The sequence below is a fragment of the Megascapheus bottae genome, chromosome 3 (assembly GCF_031878675.1).
Source record: "Megascapheus bottae isolate mThoBot1 chromosome 3, mThoBot2.hap1, whole genome shotgun sequence".
Taxonomy (NCBI): domain Eukaryota; kingdom Metazoa; phylum Chordata; class Mammalia; order Rodentia; family Geomyidae; genus Megascapheus; species Megascapheus bottae.
In genome coordinates this window covers 70,982,014-71,006,136 of record NC_143511.1, presented here as the reverse complement: position 1 = coordinate 71,006,136, position 24,123 = coordinate 70,982,014, and the positions used below count along the sequence as shown (strand labels likewise).

The window sequence follows — 24,123 nt, the reverse complement described above, 5'->3', positions numbered from 1 at the left end:
CAAAGACCACCTTAGTGGCAAATCATAGCCCATCACCATGTCTGACACACAGCACTCTCCCTCTCCAAAGCTAGTTTTCAAGAGCTTCCAAGTCTGCCAAGACCACATCAAATGCCTGATTTTTTTTTAAAAAGCCTGTGTGCATTTTCCCAATAAAGAATCTGTCCAAAGTCTTTAAAAAAAAAAAAACCCTTTCATATAGTTTGTTTCCAATCCATTACACCGTCTTTCTCTAACAAATTTATAGTATTTCCAGGGAATTCCTGGACCTCTAAAACATGAACTTAGGTAGAAGAATGTCTGGAGTTTCTTTTGCACCAACATGCTAGCAGACCTTCTCTTTTAATTGTTATTATTTCATACAGCAGCAGTAATCACTCCCTCATCCACAAAGGAAATATATAATCCAGCTGTGGTGGCTCCAGTAAAAATACCACATCTGTGGATCATTGGCAACCCTGGCAAGACTGCTCAAATATAGGCAGTCTGAGTTCTTTTTTTTTTCCATACCCAAGATGCACATGGGTACACTTTTTTGAAAGTGCATATGAACTTTGCCAAAATGGGTTGCTCCTTTGTATGGGGGACCCAAGTTTTCCACTAATCTCTACCTTTCAGAGAGAGGGTCCCTTGAAATATTAGTTCCAGGCTTAGTTGTTGTCAGAGGTGCCCAACCCAGGGTGCCAGAGCCATGGTCAGCATCAAATGGAGAAGGGCTCTCTCAACGCAGAAGCTGGCTGGCTGTGTATGTGGCTTCTGGTTTTCCACTTAATAACAGGCTAAGGGCTTGTGCAGAGGAAAGCAGCCGCCGTGCAGGTCACCCCTTCACCCTACTCCTCTTCCTCCAGCCAACACATCCCTGAGCACCAGGTGATAATATTCCATCAGGATCCCCTGCCTCTGTTGAGCCTGCCGCCAAAGCCCAGCGGCAAGCATCTTATTTCTAAGCCCACCTTGCATGTTCAAATCCCCCAGTTCCAAGTACACCCTGAAGGTTTAGTCTGCAGACGTCTGAAGGAAAATCGGGCTGTGCCCTGACAGGCTTCCACCCTGCCTGCGGCTACCGAGCTGGCACACCGCTGGTCCCGAACCCTCGGGGTTCCCATCCACCCCAGACAATAGAGCACGAGAATGAAATGAAAGTGGACTTACTGCTATGGCTTGCAGCCTCTCCTTGTGCAGTTCCGCCTCTGCCATCCTGAAGAAGGGCACACGGGCAGGAGAAAGAAGAAAGAAAAACAAAACACGCTGTAGTCACCCAAAGAACTGGATGGGCACCGGGGGAGGCTTAAGTGGAACCCAAGGAGAGGCGAGGGGGGCGCATGGGGTCCGCCCGCAGCGCGGCGGGAACAGCTGTGCGCACGGCTGGATGGGGACCTCTGTCCCCACCCGCACCCAGCGTCACCGCGATCTGCAGCTCAGGGTCGCCGCTGCCACCGCTGGCCGCGCCAGCCGGGGACGTGGGGCGCGGGCAGCCGCCAGGAGGGCGCGCTCGCCGGCGCTCGCTCTCCGCCCTGACGTCTCAGCGCCTTGCTCCGCCCCTGGGGTGTGGGGGGACCCGTGGCCTCCAGGCAGGGAGGCGACGCGCGCCCGAAAATGGGCACCTGGGGCGCAGGCGATTCTAGGGCGCACGGCTGGGACCCAAGCCGAGCGCGGTGGCCTCTGCAGAGCAGATGTCAGTGAAGGGGCCTCTGGTAAAATGCTGGCTGTGGCCAGTGGCCACGGAGGGTTCTGGGCGCCTGCCAGCTGCAGCCTGAATGATACTTGGGCTCCACCTGGGGGCTCCAACACGGGAGGGCTGCCCCACTCACGTGCTTTAAATTACTTGATCCTTACACATCGAGCCAGCCGAGGGCATGCAGGTTTCATCTCCGGGTCATGCCACGCTGGAGGCCCACGGTGGCTTAGCCTTGAGTTGGTCGTTCTTGGGTGCTCAGGTAGGCTGAGCAATTTGGCCATAAAAACCTTCAGCATTTCACTTAACTGGTCGGAACCTCAGTTTCCTCATATGAAACTAATGAAGGAGCACAAGTCACCCACCAGAGATGTCCTTACACTGGAAAGAATAGTGAAAGGTGCTTTGTGAAAGGCATTTAAACCTGCCTTTTCTTTTTTGATGGTACTGTTATTTAAGCCCATGGCCTTACACTTGTTAGACAGGCTATGCTGCCACATAAGCCTCCAACCTGCCCTGTAATTTTTCTAACAGGATCATTTATGATGAGCAGGCGTGGACTATAATCTTCCTACCTACCTAAGTATTCACAATAGCTGGGACTACTCTGAAGTAGGGTCTTGCTAATGTTTGCTTAGGCTGGCCTCAAACCTCCATCCTTGTGCGTAGCTGGTATTACAGGTATGTCTGGCCCCCAGACATCTTCTTTTATGACTATAATCCCATGATGTTCTATGCTGTAAACATTTAAACCTTTGAAGGGCTTTACTGTCATAGAAAGACAAAGTAGGATGTATTCACTAAAATACTTGACCTATTATTTGCCCCAACAGAATATCATATGGTACTAACATGAATTGTTTGTGAGTCAGATGTGAGATAGAGAAAACTCTGGGAAAGAAGTAAATACTACAAACAACATGTCTCTCAACAATGAAGATGAACCTACTAGAATTCCTAACATTTATGAGCAAAATTTCCTCTGTCAAATTAAATAAACACTGAATAAAACCTATCTGATCCATGCTGATTTTTTATAAATGTGGGACTTAAGATGGCACTTAAAAAGACACACACATTGAAGCCTGGCATCAGTGGCTCATGCCTGTAATCTTCATTACTTGGGAGGCTAGAGAGGATGATTTCAATTTAAGGCCAGCCAGGACATAAAAGTCTTGAAGATTCCATTTTAATGGAAGAAGCTGGGCCTGGTAGCACACACTTGTTCTCCCAGAAAGCAACAAAAATAGGTGGGTCATGGTTCAGGCACAGACCTTAACAAAACTGAAACTCTTATCTCAAAATAACCAGTGCAAAAAAGGGCTAAAGTTATGGCTCAGGATTAGAGCATCTAACCTAGCAAACACAAAACCTTGAGTTAAAATCCCAGTAGAGAAAAAGCAAAAAAAAAAAAAAGATATGCATAGCTATTTTGTTAGATTTGTCCTATTTTTCTGGGTAAGTTCATTCCATTCGACTACATGTTGTTTATCTTTCACAGAGATGTTAGTTGTCCCTTGATGACTAATCACTATCCAGGCTGAGGATGGTGACAACTTAGTGAATCCATTTTGCTGAAGGATCATTCTGCCATTTACTTCATAACAGGAGTGGGTGGGATTGTTTGAATCATAAATCAAAGTCAAGACTAGGTTTGACATCCCACTCCAACATAGTAGGAAATTGTACTTTCTGGCTATGCCCTCATCATCTGCTTCAAATGCTTCATTTTCAGCATGAGCCCTGCTCCCTAGGACAAGTTATTTGAGGAAGAATTTGCTAACAAATAAACAAAGCTGTTGTTATTTTGGTAGAATGACTGTGTAACCAACAAACACAGAGAATACTAAATGAGGAAGTGAGACCAGAGAAGTGGGAGCTCAGCCAATGTCATAGAGCTGAGATGAAACCAAGAGTAGACTATACAGAGACCATGTTCTTAGTCCTAATCACCATGTAGCCAGTAATATGGATGTGCAGCAGAAAGTAGGGAAGAAATGGCATTGGTCCCCTTAGCCATACACATTTCAAAAAGGAATGATAGGAGCTAAAGATGTAGCCCAGTGACAGAGTGCTTGCCTAGCTTGTGCTGGGTTTGAGTCCCAGAAAAAGAAAAAAAAATAAGGAAGGGAGGGAGGGGAAAGGGAGGGGAATGATGGAGTACAACAAGGTTAGTGTACTTAATGTCACCAAGCTGTACAATTACAAGTGGTTATATGTATTTAATCATAATTAATTTTAAAAAGAGGTGATGGAAGGGACCGAGCATTCCTTGGAAGTGATCAGTTAGGAATACCTGTGTTTCAAAAGAGAAGAATCAGGGTTGGGCTGTGTATCTCTGTTTTCTACGTCACACTCACAGCTCAAGAGATGGGCACAGCCAGGATTAGAGGTGAAGATCAGCCAGAAAGACACATCATCTGAGAAACCGAAGAAGAAAATTCAGGAAGGATTTTCACCAAAAGACACATAGGAGGTCAGAGAACTTCAACAGAGTTTTCACACATTTCTGAGATGTTAGGGAGGAAGCAGCCTGAGAAGCAGCCACTGGCTTCCACAGTCAAGAAGCCATGTGTGACATTGGAGAACAAAACTATTTGCAGATCTCCGGCTTTGGAAGATGATGATAGGGAGCAGGGAGGCAGTCTTTGGAAGTACAGGCTTACTGAAGGATTTTTAGGCCAAGTGAGACTGAATGCTTTGGGGTTCAAAGGGTCTTAGAGCTCAGGAAAGTGAGTCCAAAGATACAAATGGGTAAGTAAGAGAGCTTCATGATAAACATAACTGGACAGTTCAGTCTTAGAAAGAAGAACAAAAGCAAGGCATGGGGATGGAAATGGGTAAAGATAAGAAATTATGAGTTGAAATTGAAAAAGAGAGAAGTTGAGTTTGAGTTTGTGTCTGTTTAACTGGTTTTCCCACGTGAAGAAAGGGACACTGGTTGAGACAGATGGAGTGGGAGTGAGGCTTTAGAAAATTAGATATAACTCTAGAACATAAGACCTAATTAGAAGTCTACATTAGAATCTCTTGAATAATTAGTGAATTTTATTGGGTAAAGTAAGGTTTAGGATAGGTTTAGAATCATTATACTAATGGGAGTTACTAAGAGGAGAACAAAGATACATGACCAATTTTGTATACTTCCTTGGTAGTTTTTAAGTGCCTGAGACCTACAATATACCAAGGTCATGTTCATTCGGTGCTGAAGTGTCAAAACAGATGTGATGAAAGTCAAAGAATCAAGGAAATCTGGAATGGTAGACACTGGGTATGAGGGCCAGTTAGAAAGTATAAAAGACTTGGAAGTGGTGCTGTGGCTCAAGGGGTAGGGTGGTAGCTTTGAACTCAGGAGCTCAGGGACAATGCTCAGGCCCAGAGTTCAAGTCCCATGACTGACCACCCCCCCAAAAAAAACCACAAAGAAAGTATAAAAGACTTGGCTCTTGGGAGGAAAACAAGATGAGGGGCGGGAGGCGGGGGAGGGAAATGGGGACCAAGACATGAGAAAGGGTATCAATGTATGTGAAGTAATGCACCTTCTATCTGATGAATATAATGTAACCCTTCTATTAATTACAATAAAATATATGAAAAAATACTTGGCTCTTTCTTAGCTGCCCAACTTGTCAACCTCTCCCCATCTTTGAGGATTTGCCACATTACAAGGTGCAGTCACAGACACACAGCTTACCACAGAAATTGAAAAATGTAGACACCTGCATCCCAGATCTGGGAGCTATTATATAACACACAATCTGGGCTCAGCCAGGCACATGCAACCTGCTAAGAAATTTGAAGGTGAAGCATTTTTTTTAAAAAAATTATTATCAGAGTGATGTATAGAGGGGTTCCAGTTACATTTGTAAGGTAGTGAGTACATTACTTCTTGACTGTGGTGAAATTTTGCTCACTACCCAAGTTCTCTCAGGGACTAGAATTCCCATCTAGTCTCTGAGTTACTCTACATACAACATTTAGCTTATTGCTTTCATGGCTCTATCTGTTAGAATCCATTTCTGTTGCTTGTGCCTAAGAACCCTAAGTAACACAGGAAGTGATAGTAAGTGAGTGGTTGAGATTTGGCCAAGGAAAATTAAGAAGTATTTTATCTTCCAACTCTTCCCTCTTTCAAAGCTCTAAATTTTGGCATTGCATCCACCACAAAGACAAATCCAAATCAGACCATCCCTTCAATAAATTCATTTTGTAGCTTTTATGTACTAGGCTTGGTCTTACAAAGATCCATAGTCTAGTGCCACAATGATAGCAATGATTATTTGCCCTTCCAAACACAACACCGAATGATATACTGCAATGGTGCAAAAGATAAATCGCAAATCACTAGTTCTTGTTGCGGCATTAAATTTTATTGTGTAAGTGCCATATGGATGGTTTAATGTTATTTTTGGTTTTTTTTGGATAGGTGCTACATTACAGAGCATTTTACATAGAGAATGCAGAATGCTAGATATGCAAAATAATTGTTTTGTTAATAAAAATTTCAGAATCTATTTTAAGAGATGAGTCCTCTGGGAGCCACAATTGAGCATAGCCTATTCCCTGCAGGGAAAACGTGAGTTGTATAAAATAAACCAAGAAGGAAACAATTTACCAAGGCCCATGTGTGAGTAGAAAGTTAGTCATGTTGAGGAATGGCTGCAAACTTAGTTTCTCAGCAACCCGAAGCTTTCCTTTTTTTTTTTATTGTAATTAGTAAAAGGGTTACATGATATTTGCCAGACAGAAGGTGCATTAATTCACGTACATTGATACCCTTTCACATGTCTTGGTACCCATTTCCCTCCCCCCCCACACCCCCCACCCGTCTTGGTTTTCCCCCCTTCCCTATCAAATTTCAAATAACCAAATACAAATAAATTCAATATATCAGATAACAAAGTGAGATACTGTAACAATATGAGATAACTAAGGGACAGCAAAGGAGATGAGAGACAACATAGTACATTAAGGACAACAATCATTCATTATATGGCTTTTGTTTCAATATCCTGGAGGTCCTTTCAATTAGATGAAGCTTTCCTTTGACAAAAGTGGTTTGAAAGAAATGTCCAAGAATCTCCCCCACCAAATATTTCTATTGACTGTTTTTCAGGGATCACTTGCAAAAATATGGTTGTTAAAACATCTGTGATCACTCCACAGAATCAAAAGGATAGTACTTGGATTCCTTGCAGCTCCTGTGGTTATCAGCAATTTGAATGAGTTGATGGACTTCAAAGAAGTGCTATTCTTCTCTATGGAATTCAAATGACAGATCCCCATGGGAATTATTATAGAGTAAGAAGACAGAAAGAGGTTAACAAGCAGAAGTTCGGTGTGAGAGATAAATCAGGATGGATGTTAGTTAAGGTGTATGTTAACTAATGTTTCTATGCAACAGGCTCAAAGCAGACAATGGAAGATCTAGCTAACAATGAGCATTAGTATTTCCACAGGATGACTTTCTTTTCTCTTGGCTTTCTCATTGATGTGGAGGGAGTAGGCAGGGAGTGGAGCATTCGGTAAGATGCTTAGAGAACATTCTACATTTACCCCTATGAATACATTCAACAGTGCAAGCTTCGGATGACACAGAAAAGACACAAGTTTTGAAGATACTTTGGAATCTCAGGCCTCTCTAGAGATATGGTTAGAAATAAGGCCAACAGACACAAATGCCCCAATGGGTGCTTTAGAATGGACAAATCTTAATTATTTAATGCAATTGTTGATGAATTCTAGCTTCCATAGACCATGTTACACGAACAACTTGATTGTATTCAGCCTTTTTAATGTAATATTTTCTTTTGTCGGTTGTGGGGCTTGAACTCTGGGCCTGGGAGCTTTCTTTGAGTTCTGTAGCTCAAGGCTACACTCTACCCCTTGAACCACAGTGCCACTTTCGGTTATCTAGTGGTTAATTTGAGATAAGAGTCTTACGGACTTTAGTGCCTGGGCTCACTTTGAACTCCAATCCTCAGATCTCAGCCCCACAGAGTAGCTGAGATTACAGGTGTGAGCCACGAGCGCCTAGCCTTAAATATAATTTTTTAATTGTTATTATAAAGTTGATTACAAAGTGATTACAGGTATGTAAGTCAAGTAAAGAGTACGTTTCTTTTTGGACAATGTCACCCCTTCCATTGCTCTCTTCTAGTTTTTTCCAAGCATCTCCACCCACAAGTTGTATGGTTTATTTTCAATGTAGTGTCTAGCGAGCACCACTGCTGCATTTGTTCACCCTTGTCCCTCCATTTCTGTGTTCCCTTTTACCCTCGAAAGACAGATCAACAAGAGAGAAAGAAAAGAAAAGAAAAACAGCAGCAAAGCAACCTCTTGTTTCCTTTCCTGGAATTCATTTCCATAAATATTATTTTATATAATCAGAAAGACATTGTATCCACCCTTCAAAAGAAGGAAAAGAGAAAAACTATTAATATTCTTAAAATTTGTGGATTTTCCCAAAGCAGTTCAATGCAGACTAGAAAGAACAGAATACAATTGGTAGTCATTTCTCTTTTAGTCTCTTGTAAAAAGGAGTTTATTTCCTAGAAATTTATTCACTCAATTATTTCCTAGAAATTTCTTGACCAGATTCTCCTTTCAATGATTCATAGATACCTACAGTGTTATGTTTTGGAGCAGGTTGATTTAATATTCATAATTGAGAATGAGTTAGAATAGATTTTTAGGAGGATATAGAGTAAGTCCTGAACTTTTTGGAAAAAAGCTTCATTTCTACCTATTTAAAGTACTCTGCAGTAGAGTAGAATTTACTGGTTTGTGAAGTGGTTACATACTAGAAGAATCTTTGAGGAGGCCATGTTGACCCCAGCCTGATGATATAATGCCAACAGACACAGTTGGGTCATTTGCTTCACAGAGAGCTTACAGGCCAGTCTAGATTGCCTTAATACAATGATCACAATGTGCCCTGTCAGCGTGGATTCCCTTTTTGTAGTGTGGCCATCGACACTTTCATTGTTATCTGTGATTCAATAATGCCATGCACATTCTTTGAGTCAGCACTGCTGACAAGGAAGAGATTTCCTGCAGGGTTGGCAAGTGGGGTGGGGGAGGACGGTGACCTATCAGCTAAACCTTGTCCACCCTGATGGTTGGGGACTGAACAGCAAAATTGGGAAAGCTAGATTCTATGCCCATCAACAATGGATGGTTTCTGTGCTTTCTGGATGCCCTTTGAAATCCAGAGGTCTCCACCTGCATGCCTACCCCTTGCCCATTCTCTATATCCTGGAAAAAATAAATGGAGTTTATTCCATTAAGAATCATTAGTCATACCATCTCAGAAATTTTCCATGCTATCGCATAGTCTCCTGGATAACTTGATGGACCTTCAAGGATGTACTGTTCTTTGTGAGATTCAAATGACAGAAACACATGGAAGTCCCCAAGGGGCAAGAGCAAGATAAAGATTAGAAAACAATACCAGTGTGGGGTTTCCCCAATGCATCATTAGACAGACTAGAAAGAACAGGAGACAAAGGCTCTATTCAATATTCTACTTCTAATATTGTCACTTATTGTGTGACTTCATATGTCACTTAATTGCTCTGAGCTAAGATTTCCCATTTGTCAGTTAGGAATAGACTCTCTCTGTAAACTAGGAATACATATGAGTAGTCACCTACCTATACAAGCCTGGGTGCTGTCCCTCAGCTCTTCAGCTCAAGGCTACTACCCTAACTCTGGGCCTGGGCATTTTCCCTGAGCTCTTAAGCTCAAGGCTACCACTCTACCCCTTGAGCCACAGTGCCAGTTCAATTTTCTGAAGGTTAATTGGAGATAAGAGTCTCAGTGTCGGGGCCGGGAGTTTGGCCTAGTGGTAGAGTGCTTGCCTAGCATGCACGAAGACCCGGGTTCGATTCCTTGGTACCACATACTTAGAAAAAGCCAGAAGTGGTGCTGAGGCCCAAGTGGTAGAGCTCTGGCCTTGAGAAAAATCCAAGGACAGTGCTCAGGCCCTGAGCTTAAGCCCAGGACTGGCAAAAAAAAAAAAAAAAAAAAAAAAAAGAGTCTCAGTGTCTTTAGTGCCTGGGCCAGCCTTGAACCTTGATCCTCAGATCTCAGCCTTCTGAGTAGCTAAGATTACAGATGTGAGCCACCGTGCCTGGCTATACAATATTCTTGTTTAGAGTAACAACACTCATGAATGAAAAAGTGTGTTGAGAACAAAGTGGTTTAAGTATAAAGAGTTACACTGAGAGACAAGGAACAAAAGTTAGGGATATAGGAATGTGATAAATGATTGAGAACATGTTTGTGCAAGTACATAAACTCAGCCCACCAGGAGAAAAACCTTTACTGAAACTAAAGACTAAAGGGTATTATGGTCTGGGGACGAGAAGAGAGAAACAGAGATAGGCAGGACAGAAGGAAACAGACTTGGATCTGTTTTGGGTTGGTTGTATGTGCGCCAAGCCTATTTTTGTATTCTATTTGGCCTGTATTTGCTGCCATGTGTTCTTTCTGCATTCATTCAGGGCTAAAATTATCCCACTAGCAGGGAAGTCATACTTGAGGAGGTGGAGTAGAAAAGGAGTAGACAAAAAAGCAGATGCCTGACTAGAAGCCAAGAGCATGGTAGAACTTCCTGGAAGAAGACTATGGGAACCAGCACATGGAAGGACAGAGTTCCTGGGCTCCAAGTACTAATCCTGCGTTAACCTGATAGAAGAAAGTGTTCACTCTATGGCACCCATGCCTGTTCCTTCTAAGAAAAGGGTGAGCAAGAGCCAGACTGCACATCCTCAGAAAGCAGTTCCTTAAATCTCCTGAGCTCCCAAATCTGGATCCACCCTTCAGGAAATGGAGACTCAGCAGCCCTCCATGCTTCCCCTGGGACAGCAGTGTTTGTCCCTGTGGACTGCTGATGTACAGTTGTTTCTTTGCCGGGGCAGCCCCTCAGGGGTAGGGTGGGAGAGAGAGAGGTTGTTGCACTTGACCATCTGGCTAGAATTAAGGATTGTGCATCCATTGCTGGGTGGAAGATGACTGATGCTGTCTGGGCTGGGACTTAGGAGTCTCCTGTTGGTTTTTTACGGGCTCTCTTTTGCTTTCCACTCAGTTACTGTCATTCCCTGTCAAATCGCTTACCTCTGACTTGCCCCCAGACCAGCCCTGCTTGTGTCATTTTTTGAAAGTGGACAAGTCATTGCAACTGAGTAGCTCTTCCTGAGAGTTCTCTAATACAGTGGAAGACCTTTCCATAGAACAGGTAGTCGATTTCTACCTAGGACTCTGGCCCTATATTACACAGAACATCCTTTTCTTTGTTAGAATCAGGGGAAGAACAGTTTCTAGGGCTCTGGGATGGTTCTCCTTTGTTTTAGGCTCGGCAAAGCCACCACAGCATCTTGTCAGAGTTTTCTCCTATATTTGGCTTCAGTACCCTCTATTCCTCCCCAGAGAACTTGACACCTTCTTCATCTGTTTGTCCCAGTCCAAATTTGGTGCTTTCTCATACCATGAGCTATGTCTGGAATGTAGCCTTCCCCTCCCTCTTCTAACTTTCTAAGTCTCCTCTTGTTAACTTCATAGAGTTCCAGCAATCCCACCCCCAGTCAGGGTATTCCTGTCAGTCCCCTAGGGACTCCCAATTCCTAACATAGTGTGTGACTTGTGCATTGCCTACTTGATTTGTCACTTTTTAACTCCAAAAATGATAACGTTATAGTCTAGAAGGAGATATTGTTAGATCAGTCCATGTCCTGTAAGTCACCATGGCAGCTGTTTATATGTAATGAAGCTACTTATGTAAGGAGGACGCAGAGGTTGGACAGACTTGACCACACATCCCAGTTCTACCACTTCATAACATTTACTTGGCTCTGTTAGTCTCTCAGGATCCATTTTCTAAGATTTTGGTGACAAGCAATAAAGCAATGTGTCTAATGCTCCCCGTGTATTGCAGGTATTCCATAAGTTTTATTTTATAATTATGCACATTATCCTCTGTATTGATAGCTTTTCACTCTGGATATATATCCATATGGTCATGCCATTGTTCCATTGAAGGCTTCCAAATGGCTTGTCCAGTCCAACACCAGATACGCCCCTAATGTGTTGTGGATATAGACCTTCATCCTAGACCAGAAGCAGCTCTTGAATTTTGCTAACCTGGTCACAGCCTCTCATCTGCAGTTTGTGATCCACAGTCTTTTCATGCTGTGCAAACTTTTGTGTAACATTTTGGCAATGCCAGATCTTGCATTTATCATGAGAGACTGAAGAAAATTAAGCTCAAAGTATTTTGCTCTGTAGGGTTGTACTCCTTTCAAACAACAATGATTTTTAAGCTTTTGTGGAGGGGAAGTCACTCTGGTAAGAACAACTGACTTTTCCAGAACAAATGCATATGCATGCAGCATTTTGTGTAAAATCCCTAAGGTTTCAGGAACTTCTTGAATTCTTCCAAGTACAATCCTAGAACACGCCTAGATTTCTGGTTAAAAAACAAAACCAACAACAACAAAATAAACTGCGCTGGGCTTAGAGTGCCAGTTTCTAGAGAGTGGATTTATCTCTAAGAGCCAGGAAGCTCACTTTGCTTACTGAAGCAAGTCTACCAGAATACTGAAAAACGTCTGCTCAGTCTTGCAGTCCCAGATCTAGCCAACCAATGGCTGACTGTGTGGGTTCCCATTCATTTTCTGCACTTTAAGAGCTGCCCTTCTTCTGCTCCCACTCACAACTACTGGCAGAGAAAAGATATACATGCCAACAGATTCTTCCCTAGGCTTAGCTACCTCCACTGATTGTCTCCTGAACAAAGCTTCCTCTGACTCTGTGTTAAGTCAGTCTTCTCTCTGCTTCTCCTTGAACCTTCCAGAAAGCAAATTAGGAAGTTTTCGATACACTCATGCCTCAAAGGATTTGTCTAAAACTGCTTACTATTCTAGGTGAAAGCAAAAACAAAACAAAAACAAATGGTCAGACAGGACCTTGCATTTCAAACTCATTAAAATAAAACAGCACAGTGTTGAAGCAGAGTAATCAAATGGTTTGTTCACAACTCCCTCAAACAGTGTTAAGTTCTGCCTCATTGGATATCATTACAAATATCCAGTGACCAAAATCTACTTTCCAGAGGTTTGCCCAGATGTGCCCCCCTCACTCACTGTTGAATGAAGTCATCTGACTTCCAATTTGGAACTCCTGGCCAAACCCCAGGTTTAATCCCAAAGCACTGAATTTTCTAGCTTCCAAGGAAAATAGTCTGATATTGAATTAAAAGGCACTGTTAAACGGCTTTAAGCCAAAACAAATTAACAGGCATTTCATTACTAAAGAGGCAGAGACCCTCCCAATGAGGCAAGTGACAAATGAGTGCCTGGTTTCAACTCGGGGCAACCCTGGACTTTGGAGCATCTCAAGACTTTGTATTTTCTCTCTGAGCAAATAAAACCCTAAATTTGATAATCTTGTAGATCTTTAAAAAAATCTAAGAGCCTCACTCCATGGAGAAAAAAGTGTTTGGTAAGAACATCACTGTTCCTTTAAAAAAATCTGGCAAAGATACATATTTGCCCTTTTAGCACCAGAAAAGTGAGTATTTCTATAAACTGTAATAAAGAAAAACTGACTCAAGTAAACACCTGAAAGTTTGAAAATACCTTTCCAAATTAAATGAAGAGGAGAAATGATAGCTGGAGATAATAGATTAAATTTAAGTATCACATTTTCCCCTTAAATTTAATAAACACATGGTGCTCACTAAGACCCAAAATCCATTCCAATGTCTTACCAATGTTAAATAATATTCTTCACAGCATTATGAAAGAAACATTACCATCACCATTTTACAGAGGAAAAAACTGAGGGACAGAGAACTTCGAGTCACACAGTTTCTAAGTGACTGATGTAATAATAGCAGATGAGGAAATTGTTCATCAGATGACATGCCTTTGTGAGAATATATGTTGGGTTCATTTAACTATATCATAAAAAAATACATACTGGAAAGAGGTAAAAGTGATTCCCTTCTCTTTGAGGTACTTTGATTATAATAGTTTTGGTGGAGATATGGCCTCAGATATGAAATGTTACAAAGGATGCCCAACAGAGTCAACTTCTACCACTATTTTCTTGTTTTCTTCATTTCTAGCCATCTTTTATCTCTTCTCCCTCCCTCCTTCTTTCCTTTCTGGTTGGACTGTCAGGCCCATACTTTAAATAATATAGCTCCTGCTGGCAATAAAACATCATCCTTTCTGTACTTGCAGTCCAGGGAAGGAAAAAGAAAACCAGCTACACTAAGGAGAGACAGCAATACTGGATGCTGGCATCATTGTGGGAGAAGGAAGTGACAATCTATCAACCTTGAATGGTGAGAGCATGCAGTTATGAACACACAGAGGCAAGAGTTTCTGAGGTTGGGGGAAGCACTAAACAGAGGATGGGGGTTGAGAGTGCTCAGCATACTGGGAGAGCAGCAAGGAGAGCAGTGGGCAAGGATGGAGGTGTGGACAGAATAAGTATGGCTGAGGTGGCCAAATACTGGCAGGACCAAATCCAGGCCTCGGAGAGGAAACCTTGGTTAAATTGTGAAGTGAAGTTATGTACATTTGCCATGGATGAAAAAGGGAAGAAAGTGTGAGCAGGGAGACCTGATGGAGGATCCTGCTGCAGGATTCACATGAGAGATAGAAGGACCTATGTGGTAACAGTAAAATAACTCCCCCCCCCCCCCGAATTCCTGAAACGTGTGAATGTCACTACTCATTGCAAAAGGGACATTGAGAGAGTAGAATCAGGGGTGGGCAGTCAAGCCAGACATGTGCTGATGGGATAATGCAAGGGTAGATCCAGGAAATCTTTGCTACTGTATGGAAGAGGGGTACAGCAAGGCATAAGGGTCCCAGCTCTGAAGAATTCACAGGACATGGTGTGGGAATAGAGACCCTTAGTGTTCAGTGTGTAACTCTTACGCTTACAAGGTAAGATGCCAGCTCAGAGTAATTACATGGTGTGTCTCACAGTGGTTCCCTCAATCAGAAAATAAGGTTAACAGTGTTTAACCTGGATCAGTACTTCAAGTGTAACAAATCTATGTGCAGCCTGTGACTGGAAGGTACTAAATACCCTCACATAAACATTAACACTAGCAGCAGTGTTCATATAGAAGATACCCTAATGAGAATGTAATGTAACCCTTCTATTAATTACAATAAAAATTATATGAAAAAAAAAGAAGATGCCCTAATGGCACTGAAAAGCATTGGCAGTAGTCAGCTCTGGGATCTAATGCATAGTCACTGAGTGGTTAACTTCTATGCCTCTCAATATCCTAGGCAAACTAAGAAGATCTACCTTATGGACCCTATGAAAAGATCATGTACACTTGACTTTTATTATTTTAGCATTAGGGAGGATAGCTAAGTAATGCAGATTGAAAAAAATTCCTTAATTAGTATTGATTTTAGGTTTTAGGAATTTAAAATATAAAACAAAAACCTAAGGGATATGTTCACAGAGGAAAGCCAGAGTCTTTGTAATTAGATACTTAAATGAGAACCCCAATAATTTTTTATAATTAATTAAAAGTCTTTTATTTTTTTCATATTTTGTATTGTACTTAATAGAAGGGTTACATGATATTTGCCACATAGGAGGTACATTAATTCACATACATTGATACCCTTTCACATGTGAATCCCAATAATTTTATGATGCTGTGAACTCTATAATGTCCAGGCACTGAGAAAAGATCTTTGCTTACTGTTTGAATCTCAGGGAAGGAAATCACACTGACTTGGCAAGAAGATGCTGACCCACCTCTAAAAGTTACTATTCCATGTCAATTGGCCAGCTCTTTGAGCACTTGCCTTGCCTATTCTGGCTATTGGGCCTTTGCATTATTATACCTAGATCTGATAGAGGGCTAGGGATTCTGGCATTTATTACTGTAAGAAACCACATCGTTTGTGTGAAAAATAGGGTCAAGAATATCTGGCAGGGTCACTGACGTAGCAGATGGTCCTTTTATAGGCAAAACAAGAGCTAGGTACTAAAGGTGGGCATTTTCTTAAATGTATTCTGAAAATCTGATCAGCGTCTGCCTGTGTCTCTTCCCAGGATTTTGCAACTTAGTGATGGGCTGGTGTGGCTTCTAAGCAGACAACAGCACCAGGCCTATGACAGATCTGGGTCACCATGAATTACCTGAATTCCCTCCACTGGAATCAGTGGCTGCACACTCACACCTATATCCTAAATTTGAGGTTATATCTCTTGGGCTTGGGGATTTGGCTCACAAACCCTAATGTCTCTTAAAATCTGATTACAATGTGGTCTCCAGCATGGGAAATGGCACTGTGGCAATGAGGTTCAGGCCACGTAGAATGTTAAATGTTCTCCTACAAGTGACAGAGGAACAACTGAAGGTATGAGCAGCAGCTAAAAAAAATAGGTTGGGCACGGTGGCTCATGCCTGTTATCCTAGCTACTCAGGAGGCTGAGATCTGAGGATCATGGTTCAAGGCTAGCCTGGGCACTAAACCCAGTGAGACTCTTATCTCTAATTAACCACTAGAAAACAGGAAGTAGGAGTGTGGCTCAAGGGGTAGGGTGGTAGCCTTGAGCTGAAGAGCTCAGGGACAGCACCCAGGCCCAGAGTTCGAGCCCCATGACCGACAAAAAAGTCACTATGGAGGCTGGGAGTGTAGCTGAGCTGTAGCATGCTTGCCCCAAATGCACAGAGCCCAGTATTCAATTCCTCAGTACCATATACACAAAGAAAAGCCAGAAGTGATGTTGTGGCTCATCAGTAGACAGCTTACCTTGAGAAAGCCCAAGGACAGTGCCCAGGCCCTGAGTTCAAGCCCCAGGACTGGAAAAAAATCACTGTGGCTACATGTGATGACTGTAGACCAGGAAGACTATTTTAACTGTATGATCTAATGAGTCAAGAGCGAGCCTGCAAGCCTGCGAGCCTTCGAGCCTTCCTTCCTTCCTTCCTTCTCCCTCCCTCCACCATCCTTCCTTACTTCTTCCCTCCTGCCCTCATCATCTTTCTCCTTCCTCCCCCCCTCCCCAGCTCTGTTACCTACTTAAGAAAAGGTCTCACTATTTAAAACAAGGTCTCATTACGTAACCCAAGTTGCCCTGGAGCTCATGATCCTCCTGCCTCTACCTACCAAGTGCTGTGATTCATGTGCAGCGCCACCACATTCAACCTGACAATAACACCTTGAATTCAAACTAAAAATTATGACAACTGTACTGAGTTATATTGTGACTCTCAACTCTGAATTGCTAGAACCTATAACTGGACCTCATTTTGAAATAGACTCTACAGGTCTAATTAAATTAAGGATCTTAAAATAATCTTGAATTTATTGATCAAACCCAATGCCCAGAGTCTTTCTAAGAAAGGAGAGATATGAGACACACAGCCATGGAAAGCAGGCTGGAAATAGAAACAGCGATTGGAACGCTATTTCTGTAAGCCAAGAAACAGCAAGGATTCCAGCAACTGAAAGAAGGCTAAGACTGAGCCATGAAGCAAATTCCCCTTCAGTAGTTCCAGAAGGAATCACCTCTCTTGGCACCTTAATTCAGACTTCTGGGCACTACAATGAGAAAACACATTTCTGTTTTAAGCCAGAGCTTGTGGTCATTTGCGATGGCTGCCCTAAGAATATAGCAACTGATAAAGCTCTTGAGTAATTTATATTTTCTAGGAACTACTGAGAATATTACAAGCTCACTGGGCTCTCCCCATAATTCCTAAGGAGAATAGCCCAGAATAACTATCCCCATCTTCAAAGGTTACAAAAGAAGCAGGCAGCTGAACAGGATCTTCCACACAAGAAACCTAGGACAGAGGTTATGTTGTCAACTATGGTCTGTCACTAGAAACATAAGAGGAAAATCTAAGTAGCAGAATTAGTAGGACATGGAAATGAATCCCCCCCCCCCAGAAGATGGGCAGGAAGAATCTAGCTCTCTGGAGTCCAGGGTTTTTTTTAATCAAAGCCCTCATCCTTTCCTAACCCAAAAGCCCTACTCTTTCAACTTACTTTTCACAGAATCCTACTTTTCTCTCCACAAATATGAACCTGAAGTGGCCTGCTTTTGTCTAATAATGCTGTACTCTAGTCTCTCTTGGCTTCCCTGTCCATCTGGACATATTCAAGACTCTGACCCCAAGGGCCTGCTTTGACTTCATACAATCCCATCTTTGAGCTCTTCCCAGGTTCTCAGACTCTCCTAGCCCTTACATCCTAACATTTCCTCTGTTTTGTTTCTTTTTGTTTTTTTCCTCAGCATACCTACCCCTTTCTGCCTCTGCTCATACTCTTTCCTACCTGCTCATAAAGGGCAGGTAGGAAAATGTGTTTCCCAAGGTAAAAAATCACTCCTTTTAACCTCCATCCTTTCATTTAGGGGCAGGATGAGTGTCTGTGGTTTGAACCCAGGGCCTTACACATATTAGGCATATACTCTACAATTTGGGCCATGCCCATACCTTTTGTGCTTTATGTGTTTACTACATAAAAACTTATTTGTCCAGAACTAACCTCAAACTGAGATTCACCTACTTCCACCTAACAGGCTCAGCTTGTTTACTGAGATGGTGTCTTGCTAACTTTTCTGCCCAGGAGCACTTCAAATCTTGATCCCCTGCCTCCCTAAGTAGCTGTAATAGCAGGCATGTCCCATCCTAATTCTCCTTTCCAAGTATGCCATTTTAAGTCTGCAGATGTAGTTCCGTAGTAAAAAAAAAAAACTTGTCTGGTATGCCCAAGTCTATCCCAGAACTGTCCAAGAAAGCAAATAAAAGTAGTTTTTGCCCCTTCATGACAATAGAGGGATTTTTTTTTGTTGTTTTACTGGTCCATGGTGAGTGAGTTCCATAGCCTGACTTGTAATCATAAAGCAGAGGGTCTGTAGCATTCTGCCATGCAGATGTACACATAATTTTTCCTGAGAAACTGCTCATCACTACAGGTGCCTCTGCAGTTCTAGCATAGCAAGGCTGTCCGTGAACACGATCAATGACGTGAGTTAAAAATGAGTATCTTTACCATTTCATATATTTAGCATGAAGCAGGACTTTCCTAATATGCTAGAATGAAATTTCATTAGATTTACAGGTTATTAAACAAAATTGTATGTGTGCGCATGCACTTTGAGTGCACAGGCTGGTCCTGGTGCTATCCCTGAGCTCAGCCTAGCACTCTGCCACTTGATCTACATCTCCACTTCTAGCTTTCTGGTGATTAATTGGAGATAGTTTTATGGACTTCCTGCCCAGGCTGGCATCAAACTGTGATCCCCAGATGTCAATCCCATGAGTAGTTAGTATTACAGGAGTAAGCCATTGGCACCTAGCTAAACAAATGCCTTAAATTAAAAACAGGTAAGGACGCATAAATCAAGTGGTAAAGTACTTGCCTAGCAAGCTCAAGACCCTAGGAAAAAAAAGTGGAAGATATCAGTGGATTACAATAAAAGATTAGAAATTTAGACCTTCAGTTAAGAAGTCGCTTTGCTTCAAGGACCAAATTTCATTACTAAAAGAAGGTGTATGGGCTGGAAGTGTGGCCTAGTGGTAGAGTGCTTGCCTAGCATGCATGAAGCCCTGGATTCGATTCCTCCATCCTTCATTCGTAGAAAAAGCCAGAAGTGGTGCTGTGGCTCAAATGATAGAGCTTTAGACTTGAGAAAAGCTCAACTTCAGTGCCCACCTCTGAGTTCAAGCCCCAGGACTAGCAAAAAAGAAAAAAGAAAAACAGAAGATGTACTCTGGAACCATCATTATGTAAAGAAATAAGAAATTTAAAGAACAGAGTTTATCTCAGGCTCCTCGAGGCCTGAAACACTTTGGAAACATCTTTTGGAAATACATGGGTTTAGATAATATTTTAACTATGTTTTCATTGTTATTCTTAGACATCATTTCACAACATGTCACAAATTTATAGAATATTGTCATCATTCCTGACAAAGTCACGTTTCAAGCATTGATTGTTTTTTAAAGCAATAACGTTGTTTGCGAAGGAACTGGCTACTGTTTCATCAACATCTTTTATTGCCATAAGATTGTTTCTATTATTTCAGTAGTATTTTATGCATAGCCTATGTTCATATTAAATATAACCAAGATGTAAAATATCTGTTAACGTTGGTTTTTAGGCATTCACACTCAGTTCAGTGTATTTAATGCTGATCCTTACTCCTGGTAGTCTAGAAAGAGCGGAGTATGAAATGATTAACTGAGTATTGCCTCTGGCATGATATTTAATGAACAGAACTCATTTTCTTCCTTCAAATGACAGACCATCCAAAAGTGGATAAGTGGAACTCATCCTCCTCCATGACATGAGGAAAATATAATCCCACGCAAAAATCACAGGGATCCAAAGATAATTTGTGTTTTAAGTATTAAAGAAAATCTGGAAAAATAAGAACAATGTGGCAACTGAAAAAAAACACCCAGTGAGCTACTGGGAGAAAAATTAGTGGCATTGCTCTGAGAGGTAGAAGCCCCTTCTGCTGGTTCATTTAACAATATTTAATGAGCACCTACTGCAGGCTCAACCTTTGTTTGGGGGTTTCCCAGGGTATGCGAAAGGGAGAACTTCTTCCTTCAGTTCTTTAGTTGCTCTTGATCCATCTCACTAGACATCACAGAATGGTAAGCCTGAATAAGCCCATGCAACAAAGTCCTTCAGGTTAGACCTTGTTCTGTTTAAGAACAAGCTATTCATACAGCCCAAACCGCAGCATCCTTACTGGCAGAATAAGAATGATAGCAATTGTAAGGTTGCTATAGGATTCCATAATACTCTGGGTACACTGGATATGCTCAAGACAAAATAATTTATCAAAAGGAAAGAGTATTATAATAAATATCAAACTTTGATTCTTGGGTTCTTGAAAGGGGTGGGGTCAAAGGGAAAGGTATGGACAAATGAAGAGGAAAAGTGGGAGAATGCAGTCAAGAATCAAATGTATATGCTTCAAAATTAAGAAGAATGAGGGAAGGAGTAGATAGGAGAGAGATGAGTGAGAATGTCAAAAATATTGACAATGACCAAGATATATCATATTCATAAACTGCTTTGCTAAATGGCAACTCCCTCATACAACTTCTTAAAGATAATCAAAAGTAAAAAGCAAACTTTGCTTCAATCTCTGTCTCAAGTTCTGCTCTCTCTCCCCCTTCTTCACATCTTCCTGTTTCAGCTGTTTTGGTGACAGCGTTTTGGTGACTAAGTCTACTCAGCCTAAATTCCACAATCAGGGGAAATTATTTCCATGGGGTAATTGCACAGTATGGTGCCTTAGAATAAAAATAGTCAGATACAAAAAAATCTACAGAATGTATTACTCCTGGTATAAGACATTCTGCAAGAGGCTAAACTATGGAGACAGAGATCAAATTTATAAATGATAATGAGGAGGAGATGGGAATGACAAAAGAAGCCTAAGAAAAGACCATGTGGTAATGGAAACATTCTGCATTTGCATATGGGACGTGATTATACATCTGTATTTATTTGTCTGGTCTCACTCACTGAACTATACACTTGACAGGATCAAATTTTAACTATATGTACATTATGCCTCAGTGCATGTAAGTAACTATTATAAACGAGAGATGCTGAAACTTTCCCTAAGAGAGGTGCAAAGTCCTCTGAGAATTTGGAGGCAAGAGAAACCTTCACCCAAGGAAATCCAGAAATACCTCACAAGGAAGGATACATTTAAGTGGGGCCTGACAGATTGCAATTAATCACTGTTTTTCTTCTTTAGCAACTATAAGCAAATCTATTCAACTCAAGGACATTTATATGTTGCTTGCAGATTTTGTTTCAGGTTTTATCATTTTTTTAAAAAGTTCTCATATAATGATGCTTTTGCCAGATATGAAATGTTTCACATGATCCAGTGTTGAGATGTTTTCTGAATCTGTGATATTAAGAAATTCATCTCTTACTCCTATACTTACAAAATTTTGTTCCACTCTATGAAATAAAGAAATGTGAAAGGTCATAAGATGACACAGAACACTTAACTGTGTTGGGAATTGGAGTTCAGAAATCGAGGATCTGGTGCCAGGTGCCATTGGCTCATGCCTTATAATCCCAGTTAGTCAGAAAGCTGAGACCTAATGATCACGGTTTGAAGTCAGCCTAGGCAGGAAGGTCCATGTGACTTACCTCCAATTAACCACCAAAAAGCCAGAAGTAGAGCTGTGACTCAAGTGGTAGATTGCCAGTCATGAGCAGAAAAAAACTAAATATTAGTGCCCAGACCCTGAGTTCAACCCCAGTGTGTGTGTGTGTGTGTGTGTGTGTGTGTGTGTGTGTGTGTGTGTGTATGCACAATCTGCAATCTGTATTTCATAGGTGATTTCCAAAATCAAGAACAAAACAATCAATAGCTTCTCCCCAAAGGAGACAAGAGACAGCTCACAAAAGAAAATGCAGTGTCTCTTAGGCATGTGAAAAGATGCTCACTTTCAATATGATCACTGACGGTTACTTCTATGAATCAGTGAAAGACTAACATTTCAGTTAAAAAGATAAGCAAAGGAGAGTAGACAGAATGCAGAACAAAAAATATAAGTAGTCTTGAAATATAAGAAAAGATGCTTTCATTCACCTACACTAAGAGAAAGGCAAATGAAAATGGTACCATTCCATTCCCCAAGCCTATTACCAATGTATTAATGGGCGCATAGGTAAGTCAACTACTGCTAGGATGACCTTGATGGAGACTATTTGGCAATGTGTGCTAGGCTGATAAATGAAAAATGCATTTGACCCAGCAATACTACTTGCACTAATTTTATCTTACAAATCACCCATATGAAAAATGACATGAATACATTATTGGCTGTAATACTATCTGTAATAGCAAATTAATATCCCTCTAGCATTTAGTGAGTTGCTTATGTAAGTCTATAAAATACACCTAACTGTAAGAGCTTGAGATAGCTCTCCACATGCTGATATGGCACAATGAAGATACAGTGGAAATCAAAATACAGATCAATGCACTAACATTATCATTTAGGTTAATGATGAGGAGTTTGAAATATATACATATATACATATATATAAATGTACATACATATATGTATATATGTATGGATTTCCTTAATATACCTGGACCATTTCTGGGAAGAATGTAGCAACCACTATTGAGGTTAAGTATAGGGAATGTTAGGGAGTGAAGAGAAGAGGATGGATGGAACATTTTTTGTGAGTGTATAATCTTTTATTTCTTATGAATTTTGAACCATGTGAATATATTACTTAAAAATAAAAATTAAAAAAAATTTAAATGAATAAAAAATAACTATCATAAAAAAGAGAAATATAAGATTTTCCCCCTGGTCTATTACTATTTTTTATGGGCAAAGAAAAATTCACTCTTTTCTTTCTTTTTGGTGCTGATCCTGGGGCTTGTACTCTGGGTCTGAATCTGGGCTTTGTCACTAAGCTTCTTTTGCTGAAGGGCTAATACTCTACTGCTTGAGCCAGAGCTCTACTTCTCGCTTTTTGGGGGGTGTTAGGGGGACAGTTGATTGGAGATAAGTGTCCCACAGCCTTTCCTGCCTGGGCTGGCTTTGAACTATGATCCTCAGATCTTAGCCTCTTGAGTATCTAGGATTACCAGCACCCACAGTTCACTCTTGCTTTACAAGCTTTTCTATGTTTTCTTGTAAAATGATATAGCTGATCTCTAAGCTCCAGTGAGTTTTAGAAGATCCTGGCCTAGGTGTTGTTTATTTGTTTGTTTGATTTTGTTAATTTTATTTGAGGGCTGCATGTGAATGAGAATATGGAATTCTCTCTTGAGGATCACATGTGGCTCAATCTAAAACTCGGGAGTTCATTTAGACAAGTCCCAAGGTGATGTACACTTCTTGTGTTGCGCAATGAACAGCCAGAACTTCCATACGGGACCACATTGCCTAACTCTGTCTCTGGAAAAGGCAAAAGATTTGTACTAGCTGAAGAGAAACCATAGTGTTATTACTCTGTCTTTGGATTTCATGAGGAACTTCGTGATTATAATAGACAAGTAGTGGAGGAAACCAGTGCTTACTTTGTATGCAGCCAAAATACCAGTCATTAAAACCTTTTTTTTAAATTTTTCCTTTTTATTGTCATGGTGTAGAGGAGTCACAGTTACATTCACCAGATAGTAGGTGCATTACTTCTCACATATTGATAACCTTTCTCATGTTTTTGTCCCCGTTTCCCTCCCATCATCTTGTTTTTCCCTCTTTCCTTTCCTATTTCAAATAATCAAATAAACATATATACTATATGGCCAAAACACCAGTCATCAAAACCTTTTTATTTTAAATAAAGTTACTGATAGTAAACCATTCACTGAACAGAAAAGAAAGCTCCAGAAGTATAGATTTCTTATAAAAGGATTCTTTGCCCATTGTAGAT

General features: G+C 41.1%; 1 protein-coding gene across 6 annotated transcripts in view; it reads right to left on the bottom strand.

Annotated features, from left to right (window-relative positions):
* The window catches only part of Palm2akap2 (PALM2 and AKAP2 fusion), a 396,491-nt gene that overhangs the window by 282,767 nt on the left and 89,601 nt on the right, over positions 1 to 24,123 (bottom strand). For all 6 annotated transcript variants that reach the window (XR_016534985.1, XM_090330411.1, XM_090330409.1 and 3 more), the window contains exon 3: positions 1,153 to 1,198. Coding sequence is in view for 5 of the 6 variants with exons in the window: in XM_090330411.1 (XP_090186537.1) it covers positions 1,153 to 1,198 (46 nt within the window). In the remaining variant the exon portion in view is untranslated. The remainder of the gene's footprint in view (positions 1 to 1,152; positions 1,199 to 24,123) is intronic.